General features: G+C 57.9%; 1 protein-coding gene across 2 annotated transcripts in view; it reads right to left on the bottom strand.

The window, feature by feature from the left end:
- The window catches only part of HIP1R (huntingtin interacting protein 1 related), a 28197-nt gene extending 3652 nt beyond the window's left edge, over positions 1–24545 (bottom strand). Inside the window, exons 1-22 of one of the 2 annotated variants that reach the window (XM_030821574.1) lie at positions 23998–24545; positions 10923–10986; positions 10406–10548; positions 10163–10219; positions 9037–9117; positions 8376–8452; positions 7990–8051; positions 5293–5433; positions 4518–4575; positions 4352–4427; positions 4075–4215; positions 3861–3922; positions 3570–3642; positions 3263–3446; positions 3082–3170; positions 2878–2994; positions 2700–2801; positions 2211–2405; positions 1199–1346; positions 1013–1099; positions 359–466; positions 112–248 (exon numbers count right to left, since the gene is read on the bottom strand). In XM_030821574.1, the coding sequence (XP_030677434.1) occupies positions 112–248; positions 359–466; positions 1013–1099; positions 1199–1346; positions 2211–2405; positions 2700–2801; positions 2878–2994; positions 3082–3170; positions 3263–3446; positions 3570–3642; positions 3861–3922; positions 4075–4215; positions 4352–4427; positions 4518–4575; positions 5293–5433; positions 7990–8051; positions 8376–8452; positions 9037–9117; positions 10163–10219; positions 10406–10548; positions 10923–10986; positions 23998–24054 (2259 nt within the window). In that variant the 5' untranslated portion in view covers positions 24055–24545. Of the gene's footprint in view, positions 1–111; positions 249–358; positions 467–1012; positions 1100–1198; positions 1347–2210; positions 2406–2699; positions 2802–2877; positions 2995–3081; positions 3171–3262; positions 3447–3569; positions 3643–3860; positions 3923–4074; positions 4216–4351; positions 4428–4517; positions 4576–5292; positions 5434–7989; positions 8052–8375; positions 8453–9036; positions 9118–10162; positions 10220–10405; positions 10549–10922; positions 10987–23371; positions 23588–23997 lie in introns of those variants that run through there. The other variant, XM_030821573.1, reaches the window with a different exon arrangement.
- Between the last annotated feature and the right edge of the window lie 992 nt (positions 24546–25537).

Below are 25537 nucleotides of genomic sequence, written 5' to 3'. Positions count from 1 at the left end.
TCCTGAGGCTGCAGGCTCCAAGCACAAACACCTGTTCGGCCAACCCAGAGGTGGGTGCAGAGATCAGAGGCAGGCCCAAGCCTCCCAAACCCACACTCAGCTGTGCCTCACCTGGCCCAGCTGAAGGATGCCCCGCAGGGGTGGCCGCACCAGGCTGGCCTGCATGTGCCGCAGAGCCTGCCGGTCCTGCAGCTGCCCCATGAGCTCCAGAGCCTGGGCTCCGCACTCCCTGCAGGTGTCTATCAGGCCTGGGGTGAGAAAGGACCGTGAGTGGAGCCCCCCCACAGGCCCCATAAGGACCCCCAGGGGAGACAAGCTAGTGAGGCGGACAGAACCTGCCATCCCAGGACCCACTTACGGTCGGCAGGGTCAGTTGGAGCCAGGTGGGAGGTGGCACCACCATTGATGATGGTGTCCGCAGCCAGGTGGGAGAAGCGGGTCAGAGCTGCCACCAGGGTGGAGGCATCTGTGCGGGTGGGTGGGGCCAAGGTTAGGGGAGGATGACCCTGAGACACTAGCACTGGGACCACTGTTGGCAGCCAGCTATCCCAGGAGAAGAGAGAGGAGAAGAGGGAGGAGGGGGAGGAGAAGAGGGAGGGGGAGGGGGAGGAGAAGAGGGAGGGGGAGGGGGAGAAGAGGAGGGGGAGGGGAGGAGAAGAGGGAGGGGAGGGGGAGAAGAGGAGGAGGAGGGGAGGGAAGAGGGAGGGGGAGGGGAAGGGGGGGCTCGGCAAGACAATGTCCAGGAGGTAGTGGGAACCACAGTGCAGTGTATATGGCCCCAGGCCCTTCAGTGCCCTGCCACCTGCACACATGGTGGCCCAGGCCCCAGAGGCAAAAGCCTGTTTGTCCACAGGGCAGGGGTGGGTTCCTGAGAAGGAGCAGGCAGGGGGCATCTGCTTGGCTTCCCAGAGAGGTCCCTGCTGTCCACAAACCTCCCAAAAGGCAAGAGGTGGCCATGGGCGCTGGAACTGGGACACAGCCCCCGCCTCCGCCCTGCCCTGGCTACACTCACCTGCCAAGGAGGTCAGGTACTGGGCGTGGCCCTCCTCCAGGGTGCTCACGGCATCCAAGGCCTCCTGGGCCCTGCTCACCAGGTAGTCTGCAAGCACAAGGAGAACTGAGGCCCCTGCCACCCGCTGCTCAGGGCTGGGGATGGGAAGAAGGCAGGGGAGCAGCTGAGTGTGGCCCCACCGTCTACCTGGAGAGCTGGTACAGCGCAGGTGCAGGGGGTCGTCCAGCTTGCTCACAGCATCCTGCAGGATGCCCGCGGCCTCGGCAGCAGCACCCCGCAGCACTGCGAACTGCTCGTCCAGCAGCCTCTGCCGCAGCCCCTGCTCCTGAGACTCCTGGCAATGGGGGTGAAGAAGGCAGCTTAGAGACCCTCCCCAAGGCCAAGGATGTGCACCAGCCCTGGACCAACCCATGGGCCGCCAGTTGGAGCCCAGCTGAGACCCTCACTGGTCAGGGGGTGGAGATTTCTATAAAGAGGCTTCCCGCAGTGCACAGCTCAATAATAAAAAGATAACCCAATTAAAACGTGGGCTCAAGGTCCTAAAAGACATTTCTCCAAAGATACACAAACGGTCAGTGAGCTCATGAAAAGATATGTAGCACCCTTTGCCATCAGAAAAACACAAATCAAGACCATGAGAAACCACTCCACACTCACTAGGATGGCTAAAATAAAAAGAAAACAATAATAAGCGTTGGCAAGGATGTGGAGAAACTGGAACATTCATGCGTTGCTGGGGGGAGTGTAAAATGGTGCAGCCACTTTAGAAAACAGTCTGGTAGTTTCTCATCAGGGTAACAGAGGTGAGACCCAGCGGTTCTGCTATCTATCCAAGATAAGTGATGGCAGATGTTTACACAGAAACTTGTGCTCAAAGGCCCACAGCAGCACTATTTACAACAGCCAGAAAGTGGCAACAACCCCAATGTCCACCAAGTGATGAACAGATAAACACAATGTGGTCTGTCCACACAGCGGAGTACAACTCAGCCATAAAAGGAATGAGGTGCTGACACAGGCTATGATGTGGTGACCCCTGACAACGTGATGCTGAGTGGAAGAAGCCAGACGCAAAAGGATGCATCGTGTATGATCCCGTTTATGTGAAATCTCTAGAACAGGCAGATCACGGAGACAGATCGATGGCTGCCAGGCGGCAGTGAACTCAGCAGTGCTGCTACATCTGGGGAGGCCATACCTTCTCTGCCAGCCGGCCCTGCAACTCGCCCTGCTCCCGGGAGCTGCGCTGCTGCTCCCGGCTCAGCGCCGCCTCTGTCTCACGCACCAGGCTCTGCGCCGCCAGCAGGTCTGCCTCCCGCTGCCGCACAGCTCCACTCAGCGCATCCTTCTCCACACTCAGTGTGTCCAGCCGTGAGCTCAGCTCCGACTCGCTCTATGGACAGACATGGACACCTGGCGTGTGAACAGAGCTCCCAGGCCCCGCCCACCCTGCCCCCACGCTTACAAACTGGGCCCTGGGGATTAGTGATCACTTCCATCAGACTCAGGGCTCCCTGAGGACCAGCGGTAGGTCCTGTCTCCCATGTAGCCCCTGGGTCTGGGTCAGGGCTGCATCCCAGGATCACCAGGTGGCACCCGGGTATTGCCTGTCCACGGGAAAGAGGACCTGACTTCCACCCAGGACTGGCCCCAGAACCCCACCCCCAGTCATTGAAGCCAGATGCACCTGCTCTTTGTGGCTCAGGGCCTCCTGCACGCGGGCCAGCTCTCCGGCCTTGGCCTCCAGCTCTCTCTTGAGCTTCTCCAGCTGGTCGCTCTGCTCCTCCAGCTGGGACAGGACAGCGTGTCACTGGGGCAGTGGGCTGGGGATGCTGGGGCAGGGCCCTGTGCCACAAGGGACTTACCTTCAACTCCGACTCCCGCTTCACCTGCTCCACCTGAAAGGCCAGCTGCTCCTTCACCCTCGCCACCTCCTCCTGGCTTTGCTGCGTCACCGTCAGCTGCTTGGCTGTGTCCGCGTTCTACATGGGCAGGGGAAGGGCTCATGCTCTGCTGCCATTCCCGAGAGGCCCTGCCACTGGCTGGGATGGAGGATGGGCTGGACCTACCTTTCTGAGCAGCTCCGCGTGCACATGGACGAGTTCACTGTGCTTTTCCTTCAGCTTGTTGTAGCGCGCCTCCGTGGCACTGGCCTTTCCTGGGGGCGAGAGGAGAGGCAGTGACGCCCCACGTGGGGTGGCAGGGGCTGGGGACACGCCCTTGGACCCCTCTGGCCGAGGCCATACATACTCTCAGCCTCCTCACGCAGGCCCTGGCTCCGCTCGCCCTCCAGCTGGGCAGCCCTCAGCTGGGCCAGCTCGTGGCGGAGCTGCTCATTATCCACCAGGGCCTTCTGCTTCTGCTTCCGCTGCTCCTCCAGCTCACCCTCCAGTGCATTCACCTGGCTCTTCAGCTGCGCGATGTACCGCTGGGCCTGCGGAAGGAGGTGTGATGTGGGGCCCTGCCTGGGCTGTGAGGGGCCCCGGCCCCCACCCACCCCCACCCCGGCACCTCCAGCCCATCCCCACCCGGCCCCTGCCCACCCCCTCCCCGGCACCTCCAGCTTGATCTTCTCCAGCTCAGAGCGGAGCATTTCCACCTCTCTCTTCAAGCTCTCAATCTGGAGGTCCCTGGGGACAGAGGTCCTGGGGTTCAAGTTAAGTCAACCAGAACAGTCAAGAGACCCAGCACAGGAACCTGTCTCCTCCTCAGTGGCCACTCAGGATTTGGGCACCTCACAGGTTCATGTTCCCCACCCGTGGCCTTTCCAGACAGAAGTGTCCAGAGCATAGCTCAGCTGAGGCCGTTTCCAACCACCCCCAGCCCACTCGGCTCCTCCAGCCCTCACCTGTCGTCCTTCACAGAGCCATTGGGGGGTCCAAACGTCTGATCGAAGAGATCAGCCACCACCTGCCACAGCAAAGCATGGTGACCCCTGCCCCACTCACCTGTGCCCTCCAGGCCGGGCAGTGGGCAAAGGGAGGGCTGGCCACCCGACACTCCCGTTGGCCTCATGCTGCAGCTGGAGGACTGGGGGACACGGGCTGTGCGGGGGGGCTCACCAGTGGCTCCCCCGCAGGGGGCCCCGTGCTGATCTCAATGAGATTCTCCGGCTCCTCATCCTCTGGGGCCTCCTCGGGGATCACCACCACCGGCTTGATGTGCTCAGCCAGGGCTGAGGCCCGCAGGAAGTTAGGGGGTCCCTGCAGGGGCGGCAGGTGGGACCTGCTCAGCTGTCCCCCAAGCAAGCCCCCCTTCCGCCATCTCCATAGACTATGTGGGGCCCAGCCAGGTGCCTGGGGTCCTCAAAGGGCCTCGGGGCCCTCTTGCGGGTGGTACCTCGGGCAGCCGGGGGATCTGGATGAGCCGCTTGAAGTACAGCATGTCGGAGGCTCTGCGGAAGAAGTTCCTGAGGCTGCAGAGATGGTGGGAAGTTCGGGTTCAGGAAGGGGCCACGGAGCCTCTCCCCCACCGGCCTCAATCCTGTCCCTGTCCCAGGCAATACCTGTGAAACTGCTCGTGGAACCGGTCCCTGTGGCCTTGCAGGGTGTCCGCAGGGAGACCTGGAGGGTGGCACAAGTGTAACAGGACTTCTCTGCACGCTGCTCAGGGGCTCACCTGCGCTGCCTGTTCCTCCGTATGCTACAAACTCACAGATCAGAGATCACCCAAGACTGGGCCAGGCCCGCTCTCCCATCGGGAGGGGGAGACCTGTGTGAGATGCTGTGGGAGGGCTCAGTTCAGACTGAGCTAGAGAAGGAAACAGCGAATGGAAAGGAAGGCGCTGCGGCCACATCTCACCTAACCCACACCTGGCTTCGGGAGGCACTAGCAAGCCGCTTTCACCAAACACATTTGTCCCGGGCTGACACCAACACAGTGGTTCTCAAAGTGTGGTCAAGGGACGAGACCCTTTCAAGGGGTTGGTGAGATCAAAACTCTCCTAACACCCCAGACACCTTTTGCCTTTTTGTGCTCGCACCCCCAGGGTGCCTGGTGGGAGACTGCTGAGAGCAGGTGGGGCCTCCGTCTCGGCCAAGCCAGGCATTCAGTCGTAAAAATGAAAACCAAGCCACTCACTAAGTTTTTTGCTTGGTAAAGTAGTGGGTTTTATTGTTTTTTTCATAAAATGTATGTTATTTCTATTAATGGGTAGTAGGTTTATTACTGCCATTTTTAAATGAATAAACCTCTAATTTTCCGATTTTCCTTTTTGACAGTGAATGTCTAAGCCACATAAACACAGCCTTGTGGGGCAGGGGCTGCCCTGGGACACTCACAAGAGTGGAGCTTGAACAGGAGCTTGACCGTGTAGTGGTAGAGGTGGCTGCAGTCCTGGATGACCTGGATGAGCGGGGCCAGGCGGCACTGGCCTGAGGACATCTGGGATACGGCGATGGCCGTGTTGAGCTGTCGGAAAACTGTGCAAAAGAGGGGCAAGAGGAAGACCGTGAGCCCTTGGGAGCTGGGCAACCTGCCCAAGGTGGTCCGGCTGTGAAGCAGGGCCCTAAGCCAGCTCCCGCACACCAGTGTGCCTCCTGCCTCCAAGACGGGAGCCTCATGTGCTGGGGCTGCCCCAAGTCAAGACCAGATGCTCCCATGAAGGAGGTCAACGGCAACAGCAAGGTCAAGGCAAAGGAGCTCCAAGCCCAGCTCAGCAAGGGCTTCCAGAGACCTCCACCTGGGAGCCCAGGACGAGGTGCCCGACTGACAAGAGTGACGGACAGCTCCATGCCCACGGGCCTCAAACCCGTGCTGAAGGTTAGAGCAGGAGGGAGGCTCACGATGGAGCACCCCAAATGCCTAACTTTACAGATGTGGGAACAGGCAGGGCTTCTGCCAAGTTACACGGCACGAGGGTCACAACTTGGCTCTGCACACCCCAAGTGACCCTGAAACCTCGCTTGCCCCCAGGGCCCATCTCCCCTGCCCCTGACAATCGGGCCTTGTATCACAACTACCAAGTGGGAGGGACAAAGGACAAACATGAGGCTGCCTCCTCCTTGGCTGGCAGCTTCTCTGAGGCAGAGAGAAGAATGACAGCAGGCAGCTGGCCAGCACGGGAGAGCGGCCAGACAGCCCCTGCTGCACAGACCTGTGCCCCGGCCCCTCAGGTCCTGCTCCCGCCTTGCCTGTGATGGGACCACTTGCACATCTCTGCAGTGACAGGAGAGAGCCGGAGGGGGAGGGGCAAGACACAAAGTGCTGCCTTTCTAAAAAATTAATCTCTAATTGCATGTCATGCTAAGGATGTTTTCCTTGCAAAAAATTACAGCACACATAAAGTACTGCTTGGATCTTAAACACGTATGTCCATGCTGTTCGGCAATCTGCTTGATTTCACACAGTAGAATGTTTTCTAGATCTTCCCGGCTATCCCAGATTCGACACATCTCTCTTCCCGCCACCCTCCATTCTCTGCTCTGCACAGACAGCGAGATGCAACCAGGCCTCCGCCATCACAGATTCGACGCATGTCTTTCTTCACCGCCACCCTCCGTTCTCTGCTCTGCACAGACAGCGAGACGCAGCCTCCGCTGAGGCATGTTTAGGACATTTGTTTCTTTGCTGTTACAGGTCCTGAGGCAGGGAAGCCCCTGCACCTGTCATCTCTGCAGATCTAGGAATTTCTCCAGCAGATGCTGGTACACCCCTTTGTGCTTCATCAACACACCAGTGTCACCAGGTGGGGAGCGTGCCTGTGTGTGTTCTCCACTTCCCTCGTGGGGCCACTGCCTGCCCACACTGGCCTTCTCCCATGCCAGGGGTATCTGGCTCCTACCTGGTGGCCTCTGTGCTGAGAGGCTCAGGCTCAGCACATCTCTGCCAGGACACAGAGCCTGGTAGCCCTGTCCTGCTGCACAGTTGGGGCCACACCTTTGGACACTTGCCCCCTGCTCTCCACGTCAGCTCCTGAGCAGGCTCTTCCCAGGCACAAGGGTCCAGCTCTGAGCCCGCCTCTCACCCACTGGAACTGAATGCCCATCAGGCTCACCCAGCTGCAGAGGCCAGACCTGGGGACTCAGGGGGGCTGCCCAAAGTGCCTCTAACTCCCAATTTTCCCTTAAGGAGGCATTTGCTTCTTGCCCTCTGATGGAAAGCACTGAGTCACCCATGAGTTGTTTTGAAGCTGCCACCCAGAACAATCAGTTCTCCAGCCTGGAAGCTGAGCCCTCTGAGATTTCCTGTCCAACAGCAGCCGGGTTCCCCCGCTAGGAAGTCTGACGTGACTCAGAGGCTTTCTAGAGCAGAAAATGGGCAGGACGACCCAAACCACCTCTCTTCCAACTGGGCTCTGCAGATGGCCCAAGGCTGGGGCAGGAACCTGGCAAGGTGGCTCCTGTGCACACCTCCTCACCCTCCCCGTCTTGGGGCTGACGGAGTGACACTCACTGGATGGAAGGGATGGCTGAACCTGTATCCTGGATGTACCCACTGGGGCCTGCCATGCTTTGGAGGTGCCAGGAGGCCCCATTACCTATCCCTGGAGGTGCCAGGAGGCCCCATTACCTATCCCTGGAGGTGCAGGGACCCTGGGAGGGGCAGGAGAAGGGGCATTTCTTTTGTTTTGTTTTTTTTTTTTTTTTTTGAGACAGAGTCTCAATCTGTCGCCCAGGCTGGAGTGTAGCAGCATGATCTCCACCGCCTGGGTTCAAGTGATTCTCCTGCCTCAGCCTCCCGAGTAGCTGGGACTACAGGCATGAGCCACCACGCCTGGTTAATTTTTATATTTTTTTTAGTAGAGACAGTGTTTCACCATGTTGGCCAGGCTGGTCTTGAACCCCTGACCTCAAGCGATCTGCCTGCCTTGGCCTCCCAAAATGCTGGGATTACAGATGTGAGCCACTGTGGCTGGCCAGGGTCATTTCATAGTGATCAGCTGTTCTGATCACTCATGTCTTCTTTTTTTCTTCTCGTCCCTTCTCTGGGGACTTAGCAATGCACTCAGACCCCCACATCCCCTCTTTACGGCTCACCTGATTCAGAAAGCTTCAGCTCACAATCCATGTAATCAAACATCTCCACAGTGAGCTGGAAGCTACGCAAGAGAAGTGGGGGAAGAGATGAAAAAGGGTGGGTGGGCCCACCAACTTGTCCTGAGACCCCCCGTCCAGTGGGGACGGAGGCACCGCTGACACCATGGCTCTGGTGAGTCAGCGTGCCTCTGCCAGGACGACAGTCCTTCAAGTACACCCCACCCTTTTAACTTCACCCTCTGTCCCTGGGAGCGTGAGCGTCAACCAACAAGGCCACGGACTCATTCAACCCCACTGCCCCATGCGGATGCCTGGGCGTGAGACACGGTAGGAAGGAATGGGGAAGCCGAGGGGAAGTGGCCATGTAGCCATGCAGAGTGACTCACATGTTGTTGACATCGGTCCCAGCTGCCTTCTCCAATACCTCGTCTGTCACTTCCAGGCCCGCGGGAAACTGGGGATGCTGTGGAGAGAACCCCCACCCAGCGGCCACTGAACCAGGGCCCCCCCAACCCAGCGGCCACTGAACCAGGGTCCCCCCACCCCCACCCAGTGGCCACTGAACCAGGCCCCCCCACCCAACAGCCACTGAACCAGGGTCCCCCCACCCCCACCCAGTGGCCACTGAACCAGGCCCCCCCCCACCCAGCAGCCACTGAACCAGGACCCCCCACCCCCACCCAGCAGCCACTGAACCAGGGGGCCCCACGCTGGGCCCTGGGCCCTGCTCTTGGCAGACCCAGGCTGTGGTCCACATAGGTGGCAGAGGGCAGTGGAGGGGGTTGGGAGGAGGGGAGCACCCGGCCAGGACAGCGGAGACTGAGAAAGCCCAGTGCCCACGTCCACAGAAACGCCTGAGGTGTTCTAGGAGCTTCGTGATGCCCTGGCTTCCCTGTCTCCTCTTTAGTCACAGTTGGGACAAGAAGGTAAATGGAAAGACTCATGGAGAGGATAGATCCCACCCTCGATGTCCCAACACGTGCCATAACGTCACAGTGGGAAAAGCCCACGGGTCCCTCAGCCCCATGACTCCCCCGAGGAAACCACCTTGAGGTGGAAGGAGATCTTGGTCAGCAGCAGCTTGGTGTAGACATTCACCAGCTGTCCATACCGGTCATGCAGATGTCCCTGTGGGAAGACAGACAGGGTGAGGGGCCACGGCTCGTGAACATGTCCAAGAGTCCTCAAGGACCTGGGCATGAGAGTGACCCACCACCGGGCACTTCTTCATTCAACAAACGTCTTCTCCCGGCCTCCACCAACCTCCCTCTCTGTCTCTAGCTTTTTCCCTTAATCTTCCTCCTTGTCATTCCTGCCAAAGAAACTCTTGTGAGGAGAGAGCTCTTTGTCCAGGGCAGCAGGCCAATTCTGAGCAGGGACGCTTTATTAAAGTGCTGGTGCTGGCAGGGAGGCACATCCCGACGGGCGCCTGGACACATCCTCCCTGCTCCCTCCTCCAGCCCCATGGCCCCTGCGGCCGGGCCAGCTGGGCCTGCATCTGCAGATGGCACCATGGGCAATGTTTTCCTCGCTTCAAGGGAAGTGAGTCAGGGCAGTGGTCCTGGGTTGGATAACGCCCTGGTCAGGCCTCCCTGTGGGTCCCCGGTCCAGGGCCTGCCCTGCTCCTATGTCCCTGCCTAGGCAGAAGAGCACCCCACAGTGCTCCAGAGAGAATCAGGCCAAGGCCCTCTGCCCACCAGGGACATCTCTAACTCCTGAGGTCTTGCAGTGCATCCATATTGCAGGCTCCCAGGGCTCTCGGGCCTTACTGTGTCTAAGGATCATCCGGCAAGTGTGCTCAAAATGCAGACCTCCAGTCCTGATTCTTCCGCAGCAGCAGCTCTGCGGGAGCCCAGGAACCTGCGCCCTGCCACAGGCTCTCTAACCACCACTGAGGTGCCCGGGCTGTGGTCTTGCCACATTTCCCAACTCGTGAGGACTAAAGGGCCCGGGTGACTTCGGAGCTGGAGGGCCCACTGGTTATGCGTGTGGAGTGCCCTGGGTCAGGCCTTCAAAGGCAGGCAGCATCTCCCCGTGCTGCCCCTCCCACTGTCGCCCCTGGGAAAACCCAGCCACCCGCAGGGAACTGCCCAGAGGGAGCCACCCTTCGCTCAGCCCCACACGCTCGGGAAAGCCCTGAATGCCAGGCAGGACCTAGACTGGCTGGACCTACCCACAGGTCTCCGATCTCCCGGATGTTGCTGCGGTAGCGCTGGCAGTCATGCAGCACCTGCAGTGCAGGGAACACGGGACGGGGGAGTGTCCAGGACCCTGTGGTAGGGCCCTGAGACACGCACTCCCCACCCGAGGCGGGAGGAACAGCCCAGAGCTACGGGGACAGGAACAGGGCCAGAGCCCGCATGTCAGCGGGACAGTGCCCCAGCTCCGGGGAGCAGAGGGAGCAGCTGCTACTCACATTGGGGTGCCCATCTCGAAGGACCTTGTGGAGGACGTGGCAGAACTTCCAGCTCAGAATGGAGCTGCTGGGCAGCGGCAGCCCGATGGCGTAGGACCAGAAGGTGAAAGCCCCCTTCTCATGGTGTGTGCCCAGAATGATGCCTGCAATGTCAAGGCCAAGTGTGGAAGCACAGACTGGAGTGCGGGGGCTCAGCAAACCCAGCTGAGAGAGGCCAGAGCTGCCGGAAGAGGGCCGGCCCCCAATCACGTGCCCATCAACCCCAGGTCACCAGAGCTCCAGTGTCCAGCCAAGGGGACAGGAGTTAGGGGAAGACAAGGAAACCTTCATTGGGCCCAATGGGGGAGTTTTTGTGATGAGACTGAGATGGGAAGGAGCCAAGCCGCACGGGACCCTCCTCCCCTGGCTCAGTGAGGGACCTTGTGACCCCGGCACAGCTGACCGCAGGCCACCTGCAGCGCTACGCTGCTCCCACATCCACACCCGAATCCTGGGCCCAAGAGCCAGCCAAGGATACGCCGGGCGTGCTTCTCCTTCACGGGGGCCTCCTGGGTGTTGATGGCTTTGCTGATGCTGATGGCCTGTGAGGGACAAAGGAGCAGTGTTTAGAGCCCCAGGCAGCCACCCCAGGAGACATCACCCCAAGGGGGAGAAGCACAATACTGAACAGGATTCTGCCTGGGTTCAAGGCCAGCGGAGCAATGGGGGAGACAGGAATCCCCTCAACCTAAGCCTCTGAAGGACTTCCCTGTGTCTGATCGGTGCAGCCGGAACTACAGTGAAAACCAAGAGCTCCAGGAGTCAGGGGACAAGGACCAAAGCTGGGCTATGGCTCCGGGAGGCCATCCTGCCCAAAACCTGCAAGACTTGACTCTCCTGGCAGATGTGGTGCCCTAAGCCCCAGGTCATGGCCCAATGTGGTGTCCTCCGGCCCCATCTCCCCTTGGGGAAAAGCAGCTGAGACTGGAGCTCCCAGCTGGGGCCCACCTGGCCTTTGCGGCACCCCATGAAGGGTGCACATCACATTGTCCCCACTCTCTTGGGAGGCATTCCCGGGAAACTTAGGCTAAGCCCAGGGCCTGTGGCCCACTGCCCCATAGGCTGCCCCTCTCCTGGGTGGGGCCTCGCCCTGTCAAACTGTGTCAAGCTCCTGCTGCCACCTGCAGCCCAGCCAGAGGCGGAGGAAGGCAGGAGTGGAGTCTGCAGCTGTCACCCGGAGCTGCGCAAGTGGCACCTTCACACTTGACCAAGGCCAGAATCTCGGCATCCCTCCCGCTCCACCTACGGCAGTCTCATCCCCTCCCCCACCCCCAGCTACTGCCTCCTTTTCCGAGAAGGCTTCCTGGACGTGACTGTGCTCTCGAAGAAGGCTCACGGCGGTACCGTCACTACCACCCAGCCCTGGCTCCATGAGGCATGGGGTATTTCTCATGCGGGAACAGGTCTGCTAAGCCTCTGTCCCCCACCACCAATGGTGGACTGAGAAGAGCTGCCCAGGCCATGGGCGGGAGGGATGGGGCCTCGACAGATGCAGACACTGAGATGGGACACGCAGCTCCGGGCCAGCCATTCTCCCCAGCCCCCAGCCTCAGCCAGGGCAGCTGGGCTCCAGAGCCACAGGCTGGCCTGAGCCAGGCAGGCCTTGCAGGGCAGGGAGCTGGCTTGCAGGACAGTGCAGCGCTTCTGCACCTTCTCCCCGGATGCCACTGTGCTCTCCCACCCAGCACCAGAGCAGAGGACATCCAATTAGGGTCTACTGTGGAATTTCCTCTGTGAGAAAAGCCAGCCCAGGAAGCTGGGGGGCCCTTCCTGGTGGGACCTCAGATGGGAGCTGGGGGACTGTGGGGCTGGGCCAGGCAGTCTCTGGGCCACCCCTGGCCCCTAGCACGATGCTGGCCCCCTTTCACACACAGGGCCCATTGTACTGGACCCTCCCAGGCAGGCATCCTGGGGCTGCCCTGAGCCCTGCTCCCCGTAGTTGGGGAGGAGCTGCGGTCCCATCTCAAGGAACCAGGACCTGAGGAAACGCACAGAGGCTCTGGTGGGCCTGATCCTGAGGGCTGCCCAGCCAGTGGCCCCCAGGCCTCAGCTCCTTCCTTGAACAAACTCGTCTCCACTGTGAGAAGCCATGGCTGTGAGTGTCACACCCCTACCAAGGCGGAACATTGCCCATGACAGCAGCGATGATGATGATAAGGATCCTCAGTGCCCAGCCCCAGCCAGGCATGGGCAACTCGCCTCCCAGCAACAGCCCAGGGAAGTGGTGACGATCCCATTTTCCTGGTGAGGAAACTGAGGCACAGAGGCTTATATACTTGTCTGTACAGCTAATAAGGACAAAGGCAGGGTTCAAAGCCAGGTCTGTCTGATTCCACAACCTGTGTCCTTAGTGACTCTGAACAGCCCCCAGGCAGTTCCTTCTGTGGGGAGGGGCTCCCAAGGCAGGAGGCAGGGGCTGTGCCTTTCCCCAGCTCATCAGCAAGCAGCTGTCCCTTCACAAGCCAGGCGTGTCCGTCTCCGGGGAGTGTAACCCCATCCCCAGCTGCCGACACCTGAGCTGCCACCTGGTTCAGAAGATTCCTGGCAAGAAGGGTGGAGGCGAAGTGACTGGTGCAGACCTGGCACCAGAGAGGCTGTAGACCCAGAGATGTGGGGGTTTCTCTTGACACTGAAGAAACCCCAGGACGGGGCTGAGATAGGGACCCTGGAAGCAGAGAACACATTCTGGGGTAATGGGCTGCCCTCTCCTCTTTGCGAGGAAAGACACACTGAGGCCAAGGTGCAGCCACCCCTGTGCCCCCAGGCCCCAGGCTCCAGATGCCCACGCAGCAGAGCTCCAGCTCCCCGCACCCGGCACCCTCACACCTTCCTGCAGCCGCCCTGTTGAAATCTGCACCTCCTGGATGGATGGTCTCTGAGGACCGGGAACCCTCGGACAGTGGAGTGTTTCCTTATTTATCACCCTCTCCCCTCACCCAGCACTCAGCAACACGAGGGGAAGAAGATCGGCCTATAGGTGCTGCTGAACCCCCAGCTCCTCAACAGTGCCTGGCACACGAATGACTTTCATGGCAGGAGGGAGGCCCCAGGAATGCAGCGTGACGGGGCATGTCTTGGGCACATGGCATGGTCTGCTGTGCGCCTGGGCCTCAGTGCTGCCTGCTCCCCGCGCTGGCGGCAGGGGACAGGATCCGTGGCAGCAGGGCCCTCCCGGGCAGGGTGCCGGCTGGCTCTGGGAACACAGCCCCGTTGTGTCTAGGATGGGCAGATGTGTGCACCAGGCTCGGAGCGCCACACAAGGAGGCACAGTGCTCGCACAGTGGGAGTCTGTGGCTGCTCCGTGGGCCTCGCCTCTGACCAGGCAGTAGCAGCTAAGCCCTGTCCCAGGAGAAGCACGGGCAGGTCCCAGTGATGTCCCACCTACTCCCGTCTGCTGCTGACCCTCCTTTGAGGAAGTGGCTCCAGGGGTCTGAGGGGCTGCGGCAGCGCAGGTGCTGAGGGGCTCACTCTGCGGTGAAATCCACACAGGGTGTCCTTGACACAGCTCCGCTCTGAGGCTTACAGTCCCGAAGCGGGTCCAACTGCCAGCAATACTTGGTTCTGGGTCCTGAGGTTCTCAACATGCTATCCTCATAGCTGCCGAGTGGGGTGAACGTCGTTCTCCCCATTTTGAAGGTGAGGAAACTGCAGTGTGCCATGGGAGGTAGAGGGCTGCCCAGGCCCATCGCTGGGTTCTCTCTAGCCTGCATTTGTGCCCCGTGTGGCCCCTCGGGCCAGAACAACCCCAGCAGCTCTGACACAGGCCAGAGGCTGGCTGGTCAGCTGCCACAGAGACACCCCTTCGGGGCAGCGCAGCCTTTGAGGAGTGGAAGGGATTGATTACAGATCTCAGCTCAGGGTGGAAAAACCCAGTGCTAGAGAAAGGAAGATCATAAGAACACATGTGACCGCCCTGGGGTCTGTCCGCTACTCAGCACCCACAGCTCCCATCCGGCTCCCAAGAAGCAGGGGCCTCACACAGAGCCTGGCAGGGCAGTTTCCACACAGCTGTGAGTGGCTGTGGGACCAGGGCTCTGCAGGGAATGCAGTGATAATGGGCAGCATGAGAGCATGAGGAGGGGGATGCTGTTCTTCCCACTGCTGGGCACAACAGGGAGGGGTGTCTGGCTGGGTCAGGGGAGGTCTCTGGAGGAAGCAGGACAGAAGCGATAATGGAGGGGGACCAGGCGCAGTGGCGCACGCCTATAATCTCAGCACTTTGGGAAGCTGAGGTGGGAGGATCACTTGTGCCCAGGAGTTCAAGCCCAGCCTAGCAAGACCCCATCTCTACCAAAAATAATTTAAAACTTAGCCGGGTGTGGTGGTGCACGGCTGTAGACCCCTGCTACTCAGAAGGCTGAGAATTGCTTGGGTCCAGGAGTTCCAAGCTGCAGTGAGCCATGACAGCACCACTGCACTCCATCCTGGGTGACAGAGTGAGAAGCTGCCTCTGAAAAGTAAAAATAATAGGCCGGCGCGGTGGCTCACGCCTGTCATCCCAGCACTTTGCGAGACTGAGGCAGGTGGATCACTTGAGGCCAGGAGTTTGAGACCAGCCTGGCCAACATGGTGAAACTCCCGTCTCTACTAAAAATACAAAAATTAGCCGGGCATGGTGGTGTGTGCCTGTAATCCCAGCTATTCAGGAAGCTGAGGCAGAGAATCGCTTGAACCTGGGAGGCTGCAGTGAGCCAAGATCATGCCACTGCACTCCGGCCTGGGCAACAGAGCTAAACTGCATCTCAAACAAAACAAAACAATAGAGAGTTCCACAGCAGCCGTGAGACACCTTGTGGAAGGGAGTTGGAGGGTCCACAGAGACAGCAGAGAGGGGCAGAGTGAGGTCAGCTCCTGCCTGTTTCCACCGACCCTGCAGCTTTTCGGGTCTCGAAAAATCCTCGGAGTCCACACCCACGCCCCAGGGGCCCCACCTGCTCACAACTCTCCAAGCCTGCTCTTATCCTGCCCAGTGCCGGCAGCAGGAACGGCCTGACCTTTAAGGGCAGAGAGTAGGGACAAAGCTCAGGGGTACCCAGGGGCCCAGGGCGCAGGTGAGGCTGTGCAGATACACTCAGGATAACTGGCATCGCCAAGTGTGTAAGAACATACTCTATGCCATAAGGCCAGCAGACAGGTCTCAATAACCTATTAATAAAATCAATTTTATTGAGCTCAGCCTTGTACTGGGCCCTGAGCAGACAGCATTGTTCCGGTGTTACCTCATTAATGCTCATAAGGAACCTCGGAGCAGGCGGGCAAGGGAGGACATTGAGGCTGCAGGTTAACCACCTGTCCAAGGTCATAAATAACAAAAAAAAATGTGGACTAGAGATGGACCAGAGATGGAGATGGAGCCCCTCAGGCCCCTCCCAGGCGGCCCTGGGCTGCATGGCCTTCACAGTTCTGGGTGCGGCGTAGGGCTGGGTGCGGGAGAAGTGTGTCAGCGTAGACGTCCTTATTGTCCCACCACAGGAACCCCGCTCCCCAAGGGCCTGCTAACATGCCTCCAAATTGGGAGTGGGCTCTGGATCAGGATGTGTTCAAATCCCGAGTAATGAAGGCCTTGGGGCTGGCAGAGCCAAGGGGCCTTCCCACTGCCCCCATCCCTTGGGGCGAGGGCATCTGCCTCTGGGCTGTGGCCTTCAGCTCAGCTCAGTGGCCAGGGGGAGCCCAAGCCCTCAGGATACACCTGCCCTGCTTCCAGGAACAATCAGGCCAGACGGGGCCCGCTGACCCGTGAGCAGCCCAGAGCTGCACTGGTCTCTGGACTGAGACTCACGGGGCGCACCCCGGCGAGCATCTCAGAGTGCTGCTTCAGAAGAGGGGAGATCAGGGTGAGGCAGGGGATGCTCCCGAGAGGCTCCTGGCCCAGGCCTGATGTGGACTCCAGATGGAAACAGACCGCAGGAATGGGCACTGTCAGCAAAGCCAGGCGACCGAGCTCGGAGGCTCCAGGCAGCAGCCGCCCCACATGCCAACCCCACAGCACCCTGTGGCCCAGGAGGCTCCGGAGTTGTCTGTCCACTGATTATACTCTGTCCCCACCTCCAACCCCCGAATACAGGGACATCTTCCTTCCTGCTGTATCTCTAGGCCCAAACCAACATCTGGCTGTCAGCAAATCCCCACTGGGCAAAGGGAAGGGTGAACACTCAAAGAACAAGAGCTCTTTCAAAGACAAGTACTGGACGACTTCAGGGCACCAAGTCTCTCCTTCTCCAGCTAATAATTTATCCACTAGAGCTGCATAGTAAAAGTAACTATAAAACAATTTCTATTTTTAAAATCAACCCTGAAATGAATCAGACGTAAGCCTCCTTGTGCTGTTATCGTGGCACCTAACAGCAGCACTCGGCAGGGACAAGAACGTTCTTCAAAGAGCTGGGGCACACGGACGGACGCTGGCAGAGCGGCGGGTTATTTTGCTTTAGCATTTCCAAAGAGTTGGTTGAAGGACAGAGAGATCTCATTCAAATGCGTTTGTCCCCTCAAAGGCCATTGACAGAGCAAACACAGGGTTTCTGTAGCTGAGGAGGCCGGGATACGGCCACATGCAAAGCAGCGAGGTGGACGGCTGGGTCAGCTCCGGCAGACAGGAAGTCAGGGGCAACTGCTCGGCTCCATTTAGCCTGTATCTCCCCTCACTCTCACCCAGGCCTGCTTGGTCCTGGCCGCTCCATCATTTCAGCGTTTAGGAAAGCTCCCGAGGGGAGCATGAGAGCCCAGGTTCCCCAGGACGCTGGTTACAATGTTGCCGCCTGACCCACTGCCACCTCTGCCCCAGGCTTTGTGGGTGACACCCAGTAGTAGGACTGTTCCTGCGTTACCCCTCTGCCAGGCTAGCTCTGGAAGTGACAGGCAGCCAGTTCGTGCAGTTTCGTTCCCTGGGCCCTGGTGACATCACTCCACAAACCCGTCTGTCCCAAAAGCCAGGGGCCTGAGTCACCTCCAGGCAGATGAACCTACTGCAGTTTGAGGATCATGTTTATTTTAACCAGAGAAAAAACAATCTCGCCCCAACTGAACTTTTCTCCAGGGCTCAGTCATTCCCTAGAATGGATGGCCATGAGCCTTTCAGACCTCACCAAGAGGACAGCATCAAAGAAGGGAGACCACCGGCCCCTGAGCATCCTCTCATCCAGCCACTTAGGACGTGGCCCTGCCTGAGGACCCCAGGGTAGGTGGCCGGTGCAGGTCTGAGCAGTTGCTCAGGGAGCTCGGCAAGGAGGTGACACACTCCCACTTCTCAGGCAAGCCTGGTCTACACACGCGCCCACCCCATGTCTGTCTGCTTCCTCCCGCTCTGCTGGGCCAGCTGCAGCGTGTCAGGGCAGATGTGGAAGCAGTGCAAATGATGTCATGAGGACTGGGCAGCACAGAGAAGCTTGGGCAGGAGGATGGCAGCAGGTGGCTGCACAGAGGAGGTGATATGCAAGTCAGCATCGCAGATTACCAAGTTGGGCGGGGAGGGGGGCGGGTAAGGGCATCGCCAACAGAGCAGCCAAGGCGTCTCAGGTTAGCCGGCTGGGTATCCCTGTCCCTCGGCCAAGCAGGCCTGGACTCCACTCAGAGGCTTTCCACTTTAAGCTGCTGGGATCCAGTGGCCAGCTGGGTTTCATTCACGAATGACCAGTGCAGTGCTGGCTGGGAGGCTGGCGTCTGGGTCAGGTCAGAGAAGGGGCCTCGTCTGCGCCTGTCCCTATTCAGAGAGTGAGCAGTTCGGCCAGGCAAGGCTCCTGCTGGCTTTGTCCGCACTTCCTGAGGCTGTCGTCCCCCAGAATATCCTCCCAACCCTGGAGAGCCTTCACAATGTGGCACCTCTGGGCTCACTCTTCCAGGGAAGGGCTGTCCCCCCATGCCTGAGTCCCCCAACCTCTGTGCAGATCCACTTTTCTCCCCAACCGCCCCAGCACACAAGGCCTCCGCTTACAGCTAAGGGCACCGGACAGAGCCCAACAGGGAGCTTGTTTCTCTCTTTCAGCCCAGCCTGCTCTTCCGAACACAATATAATAGCCAACACTTACACGGCATTCACTACACACCAGGCATTATGAACACCTGTAAATCTTCAAAACCACTCCAGGAGGTGTGTAGTAGTATCGCCCCCATTTTGTAGGTGAGGAAACTGAGGCAGAGTGGTGAACGGACAGAGCCAGGGGCTGAACCTGGAGCTTGCTCTTGACTGCCCTGCCATTCCACACGTGGCCACAGTTCGCATCTCTCCACCTCTTAGAGGGTACAAAGATGACTCGGACCTTCCTGGGGCATACCTCAAAGCTACAGGAACAGGCCAAATGGTAAGACAGCAAGCAGCGCTCTGGAATGTGTCATGGGCATCAAAGCACATCAGAGACAGGGACGGGGAGGTCAGGGATGGGCGGCGCCTTCCCACCCCAATCTGGACCAAGAACAGCCTCTGGAATAGCTCTCCCAGGGAGGCAATATGCAGCCCAGGGGTCAGGAAGTCAGCGGCCTGCCGGGCATCACCACGAGGGCAACGCCATGTGGGCTGATGGGGTGGAACCGAGCAGAGGATGTCACGTGGCGAGACAGCAGTGCGCATGCCCAGGAACAACGAGCTCAACACCTGTGCCAAGCTGCGGGCAAATCACTCCTATACACGTAAACGTTGCCCTTTTCTAAAAGCCACCAGGTGATTCTAACACTTGCATTGTCCGGCACAGTAGCCGCTGGCCGGTGGGGGCTGTGAGTATTGGAAAGGTGGTGAGTCCAGACTGAGATCAGCTGTGAGTGTCCAGTACACACCTATTTCAAAGATTTAGTAGGAGAAAAAGAATGTAAATTCTCCCATTCATAATTTTTGTGGCAATTACATGTTGAAAGGGCTATCTTTTGGATATACTGGGTTAAATAAAATATGCAATTACAGTTAATCTCACCTGTTTCTGTTAACTTTTCTAGTAGTTACTAGACAATCTGAAAGTACACACGTGGCTTGCCTCTGGTTCCTCCTGGGATAGCACTGCTCTACTGTGCGCCAGGGCTGAGAAGCCCTCAGTTGTCAATAAATGTTAATCTTGACAGGATTTTGGTTTCACGGGGGATGCTAAGCATGTATGTCAGCGACCTGGAAAACTGGACCTATGAACTGTTTCCACATATTGCTCCCCTAGACAATCCCTGGCCCCGCAGGAACCCCTCACACCTGGGTAGTTTTATGTCTACAGTCAATGCTCACCTGCCAGACTTGGCTCACTCAGCAGTGGCCAGAGCCCTTGCAATGTAGTAAAGGGTTTCTCCCATCCTAACCTGAGAGGAATCTTCTCGGCTTGATCTCCAACCTCTGCGCCTGCAGCGGAAACTGAGGCCCAGTGAAGCAGAAAGGTTCACAGATCAGGAAAAGGCAGGACTCACCGTGAGCATTTCCAGTACTCCTAACTGAGTGCTTCTTCATGATATGCTTCAAAGATGCTTTCTTCTCTAGATGTTAAACTTTTCAGCGGAGGGAGGGAAGGGAGAAAGACGGTTGGGCCAAGTATCTGCTGAGGCCCTGCTATGCCCTAGGTGCTGTTTCATGTTTACATACTGGATGTATTAGTTCCTTATGGCTGCCATAACAAATCACACAAACTTGCAGTTCTGGAGGTCGGAAGTCTAAAACAGGTCTCACAGGACTAAAAGCAAAGTGTCAGAAAGGCTGTGTTTCCTCCTGGAGGCTCTAGGGAAGAATCCATTTCCTCGCCTTTTCCAGGTTGTGGAGGACGCCCATACTCCTTGGCTAGTGGCTCCTTCCCAGCAGCAGGCATTGGAGTCTTTCTCACACGGCCTCACTCCGACCTCCTCTCCTGCCTCCCTTGTCCACATTTAAAGACCTCTGTGATTACACTGAGCCCACCTGGTAGCCCAGGAGACTCACCCCATCTCAAGGACCATCTCAGCTGATGAGAAACTCTAATTCCAGCTGCAACGCCTTACTAAGTCATTAACACAGCCACAGGTTCCAGCTGCCACACGGTCGCTCTCTTACACCTTACAACAGCCCTATACGATAGCTGGAACGATCTGTATGGTGTTTTTTTTTCAGACAAGGACATAGATTTACGAGTTAAGCAACTTGCCAGGGACACAGGCTAGAGCCTCGGTCTACCTACCTACTAGTGCCTTTATGATACCACATCCTCTTTTTAAATGGTACAGGCAGTGCTCAGGTTCCAAACACAGGCATGCTGTGTTTTGTAGTATTCTGTATTCAGAAAACAACAGTAACAAGACAATAAAAGTTTGTCACCTCCATTTTGAAAAGGGTTTTTGTTTTGTTTTGTTTTTACCAAAGGGACTAAAGTCATAGGGAAGAAAAGCATACACTGGTTTTCTGGACATTCCCCTGGGATTATACACACACACCATGCAACAATCACAGGCACCAGCTCCCAGCAGGCACATGATGGCCTCTCTTCACACTCCTGAGCGCTAACCCCAGAGATATTTGCAAACAGGGTGTGTCCTGTCAAAAAAGCTCACAGGAAAGCAATTATCTTCCTCCTGACCCAGGAGCCCAGGGGAGGAAAGCGAGGCTGGCAGGCTAGTGAATATTTAAATTCTAAGCCAGCCTAGTGCTCCTGCCACAGCACACAGCGCTGTGGTCAATCCAAGACAAGCAGCGTATTACAAAGGAAGCCAGGTGCCTGGACTGCATGTGCTATTTTCTGTCCTGAAGGAGGCATGGAAGTAGCAACCTCAGCTCTCCAGGTCCTTTTCCACCACGGGGCCTGGCTGGCGGCTCACTTGATTATTTCTGGGAACGATTTAATTAAATATTAACCATGTACAAAACCTCATTCTTACATTCCTCAATAAGTCACTGTGAAGACGAGCAAACCCAGACAATGAACTCAAACTCCACCTTTCCAGAAAATGGTGCCCCAGAATAGGTAAGTCCTGTGACATTCACCCATTACAGTTACTCATTGTAAGTGGCCCTCTTAGCCTCCGAGAAAAACCCAGAGCAAAACAAAACAAAACAATCCACCTTCGGTGAGGCACCTGTAATCCCAACACCTTGGGAGGCCGAGGTGAGGTGGGTGGATTGCCTGAGGTCAGGAGTTCGAGACCAGCCTGTCCAACATGGTGAAACACCTTCTCTACTGAAAACACAAAAATTAGCCAGGTGTGGTGGCGCACGCTTGTACTCCCAGCCACTTGGGAGGCTGAGGCAGGAGAATCACTTGAACCCGGGAGGCGGAGGTTGCAGAGAGCTGAGATCATGCCATTGCACTCCAGCCTGGGCAACGAGAGAGACTCTGTCTTAAAAAAAAAAATCCACCTTCTTGTGTATCAAACCAACCACTACAATGTGTGGTCCTGTATCAGAGATTCTCTCTTTGACACTCAGGAAGGTTGCCCTTGACTTCTTACCATTCAAGAGTAAGATCAATGAAGTTGGTCCTTCACATCCCATCTCCTCCATGTAGCAATCAGACCTCTTTATACCTCCTCAAAGGCACGAGAAAAAACTCAGTGAATACACAAAGTTTCTGACAACACCCAGATCTGTCTGCCAATTCAGGTTTTCTCCCTATGATCTACAAGTTCTTGGCACAATTAATTATGTATTGGTGACTTTAAATTTTTTTTAAATGACGGGCTATCCCGGCTGAACCAGTTGATGGTGATGAAGATCACAAGGATAAATTGGTAACTTGCGGCCACCTGGGTTCCAGCACGTGGCATTTCTAAAGCCTTGATATCCTCAGGATTTATTATTGCTTTCTGGGTCAATCCCAAGCACAAAGGTTAGAAGGTCTCCCTGCGTTCTCTCTCATTTCAAAACGAAAGCTGTTGTAGAGTGCATGTGCTAACTAGATGTGAAGGCAACCGCAGAAGTCATCGCTCTCTGCAAGGACAAGTGGGACGGAACTTGCAAATAGCCGCCACAAACGCAAATGTCACCAACCTGCTTTAGACGGGAGTGGGAGGGGTCCTCTGGCTTCCTTTATCTCTAGAGTAAAATTTTTCAGCCATTTCAGTCTTGGTTGACTTATTTTGGCAAATAAACAAGTATGCCCCCCTCCACCGCCCATCCCCCAAGCCTGAGAGCACTTCAAGAGTTTGTAAAAAGCAACAGGAAACCAGAAACGCAGCAACGTCTGCATCGTGGGTCCCCGGCACAAACACAAGTACAAAACGCACACCCGCGCCCTTATTTCTAAAGCCTTCCCAGGATAGGCATCATCTGGAAGAGATACAAGCGTGGGAGGCGCAGGAAGGGAGCCCCAGGAAGTTTCTGTCTGCCGGGCGCCGGTATTTAATGAGGGGGTGTGCACCTATTTATACGTGGGCAGCGCTCGGGCAAACAAGTCTGGCGACATACGAGAAGCTTTTCACCCAGCAAATAATAGGAGACTGTGCAGCCCTGGGAAACCGCTCACGAGAGAAGGAAGCTGGGAGTTTAAGGAATTTCCTTTAAGGAAATTGCCCGTGGGGGCATCGGTTTCAGGGGGTAGGAGACGGGGGCAGGAGCCGGCAAGGAGCGGCACGGAACGGCGGGGACCCCAGTCGGGCCGCGTCGGCCCCGGGAGCACCTGGATCCCCAGCCCCCTCGGCCCCCGGCTCGCTGGGCTCGCGCACACCCAACCCCGGCCCCATCTCCGTCCCCGGCCGCCTCAGCTCCGGCGCTCCCGGCCCGCGCACACCCTGACCCCGACCCCCTCAGCCCCGGCGCCTCTGGGCCCGAGTGCCCGGCGGGAGCGGGGAGCGCGGCTTCCGGTTCACCTGCGCGCCGGTCGGCTCGGGCCGCGGAGGCCGGCGGGGGGCGGCCGCGGAGCTCTCGGAGAGCCCGGGCGGACACAGGCCCTGCCCCCGCGCCGTCCCCCGCCCCTGGTCGGCGCCTCCCGGGCTCCAGCCGTTCGCGCGTGAGGGGACAGGGACGCCGCTTGTCCGCCTGCCCGCCGCCCGCCGCCCGCTCGCCTGGGTCTTGTCGAACTGCTCGCGCTCGGCCTCCAGGCTGTGGCCCGGCCTGCGGCTCAGCACCCGCGCCGGCACGTTCTTGATGCTGTTCATCCTGCCGCCGCCGCCCGCTCTTGCCCGGCTCCGTCCGCGCGACTCAGCCTCACGGTCCGGCAGCCCCAGCCTAGGCACCGCGAGGCCACCGCGCCGCGCCCGGGCTCGCCCGCCGGGGAGGAGCCCGCCTCGCCCCGCCCCCAACTCCAGGGCACGCCCCTCCCCCGCACACCTCCAACCCCGCCCCCCGCGCCCGCAAACGCCTCGCCCGCCCCCAACTCCAGGGCACGCCCCTCCCCCCGCACACCTCCAACCCCACCCCCCGCGATCTCGGGACACGCGCCTCTCCCCGCACACCCCCAACCCTCCAACTCGCGGCGACCCCGGCACACGCCCCGCCCCCCGCACACCTCCAACCCCCACCTCCCTCTCAAGGTTAGGGCACAGGCCAAACGCCCCCCCAGCTCCTCCCCACCTCTAATCCCCTCCCTAAACCCGGAGGGGAGGGGGGGAGGGGGAACCCATCCCTCCTCCTTCCACCCAGGGTAGGGACCCCGGCCAATTCCCTCTCCCCACCCCTTCCCCGAACTCACTAAGTCTTGTCTGCACCAGGGCAAGATCTGGTTAATTGGAGAAAATCTGGCCTCCATGAGTCTGGTCGGTGGCCGCACAGATAGACGTGTTTTTTCCTTTTTGGTCTTAACGTATGTGTCAAAAGGCACACAATGACACTCTCCCCTCTTTCTGCAATTCTAACATAGCTGCAGCTGTTATCCATGCGGGGATGCAGGATGCATTTCCAGAGACGCAGCCGGCTCCGCAACCGGACACCCCGCCAGCGCCAGGAACAATGGGGGCTGAGGCCGGGCGGTATTAGGCTGGGACAGAAGGCAGGCGGATCTGAACAGCAAAGTACACCGAGGAGATGCCGCCAGGGGTGGCGTGAGGCTTTTTAAAACCATTATTATTGGCTTCCCCTTAAAATCACTGGTCACAAGACTGAAGTGAAAAAATAAATAAAAGCCCAGAGTCCTCTCTAAGCGTAGCTCTCAGATGGGTATTGTGTTTCTGCTGTTTCTCTTTCCTATGGGAATGCAGATGTGGAATCATACATAAAGGTCCCTTGCTTTTGAAGGGAGAGGCACCGCCTGCCTGTAAGGAGGAAAATGACGCCCACGTAATCCTGACCTTTGTCTCCCTAGTGAGACTGTAACCTGTCTGAGGTCAGGGACCCTTTTTCCTTTCCTTTCCTTTCCTTTCCCCTTTTCTTTCTTTTCTCTCTCTCATTCTTTCTTTTCTTATTTCTCTTTCTTTTTTTTTTTTTTTTGAGAAGGAGTCTCGCTCTTTCACCCAGGCTGGAGTGCAGTGGCGCGATCTCGGCTCACTGCAGGCTCCGCCCCCCGGGTTCACGCCATTCTCCTGCCTCAGCCTCCCGCGTAGCTGAGACTACAGGCGCCCGCCACCACGCCCGGCTAATTTTTTGTATTTTTAGTAGAGACGGGGTTTCACCGTGTTAGCCAGGATGGTCTCGATCTCCTGACCTCGTGATCCGCCCGCCTCGGCCTCCCAAAGTGCTGGGATTACAGGCGTGAGCCACCGCGCCCGGCCCTCTTCTTTCTCTTTCTTTCCTTTCTTTCTTTTTCTTTTCTTTTTTTTCTTAACCGAGCTTCACTCTTGTTGCCTAGGCTGGAGTGCAATGGCACCATCTCACCTCACCACAACCTCCGCCTCCTGGGTTCAAGCAATTCTCCTGCCTCAGCCTCCCAAATAGCTGGAATTACAGGCATGTGCCACCACGCCTGGCTAATTTTGTATTTTTAGTAGAGACAGAGTTTCTCCGTGTTGGTCAGGCTGGTCTCGAACTCCTGACCTCAGGTGATCCGCCCGCATCGGCCTCCCAAAGTGCTGGGATTACAGGTGTGAGCCACCGCACCCCGCCAGGGACCCTTTTCTTTAACTGATTCCTCACCCTCCAGCCCAAGAGCTAGAGCTGACCCCAAAAGATACATTTGCCAAGACTCTCCTCTCACTCCACCAAAAGGAGAAATTAATCCTGTTTTCTCTAATTCCAATCACTAAAAACTTATTTATCAGAATAACAGTAGAATCACAATAGCTGATATGTATTGAATG

The sequence above is a fragment of the Nomascus leucogenys genome, chromosome 10 (assembly GCF_006542625.1).
Source record: "Nomascus leucogenys isolate Asia chromosome 10, Asia_NLE_v1, whole genome shotgun sequence".
Classification (NCBI taxonomy): domain Eukaryota; kingdom Metazoa; phylum Chordata; class Mammalia; order Primates; family Hylobatidae; genus Nomascus; species Nomascus leucogenys.
The sequence above is the reverse complement of the archived record's forward strand: the minus strand, read 5'-3'. Positions and strand labels throughout refer to the sequence as shown.